The sequence below is a fragment of the Egretta garzetta genome, unplaced genomic scaffold (assembly GCF_000687185.1).
Source record: "Egretta garzetta isolate BGI_Z169 unplaced genomic scaffold, ASM68718v1 scaffold1233, whole genome shotgun sequence".
NCBI classification, from domain to species: Eukaryota; Metazoa; Chordata; class Aves; order Pelecaniformes; family Ardeidae; genus Egretta; species Egretta garzetta.
The window spans coordinates 57,744-58,057 of NW_009259213.1; the positions used below are offsets into that span (position 1 = coordinate 57,744).

General features: G+C 66.6%; 1 protein-coding gene across 1 annotated transcript in view; it reads right to left on the reverse strand.

Annotated features, from left to right (window-relative positions):
- Positions 1-314, reverse strand: part of LOC104123567 (dynein heavy chain 17, axonemal) — a 26,789-nt gene that overhangs the window by 15,623 nt on the left and 10,852 nt on the right. The window contains 1 exon segment of the mRNA XM_035891417.1: positions 5-99. Within this exon segment, the coding sequence (XP_035747310.1) occupies positions 5-99 (95 nt within the window).

The window sequence follows — 314 nt, forward strand, 5'->3', positions numbered from 1 at the left end:
CTGCTTGAAGGGGCGGCAGTCGCTCTGCAGCCACCCCCCAAACACCTCCGTGTTGGCGAACCCCAGCACCTCCTCGCACAGCTCCTCGCACGCATCGATCTGGGGACGAGAGCTGGTCACAGCCCGTGGCCGGCACCTCCCGGGCACCCAGCACCACCTCCCCGGGCACCCAGCACCTCCCTGCCTCTCCTTGACCCTCATCAGGTGCCCCATCACCTCCACCAGCCCGTCGTAGTCGCCCTCCTCCAGAGGTTTGCTCAAGCCGGCGTTCGCCTCTTGGATGAAATCCTCCAGCTCCTGGAGGCTGGTGGGAA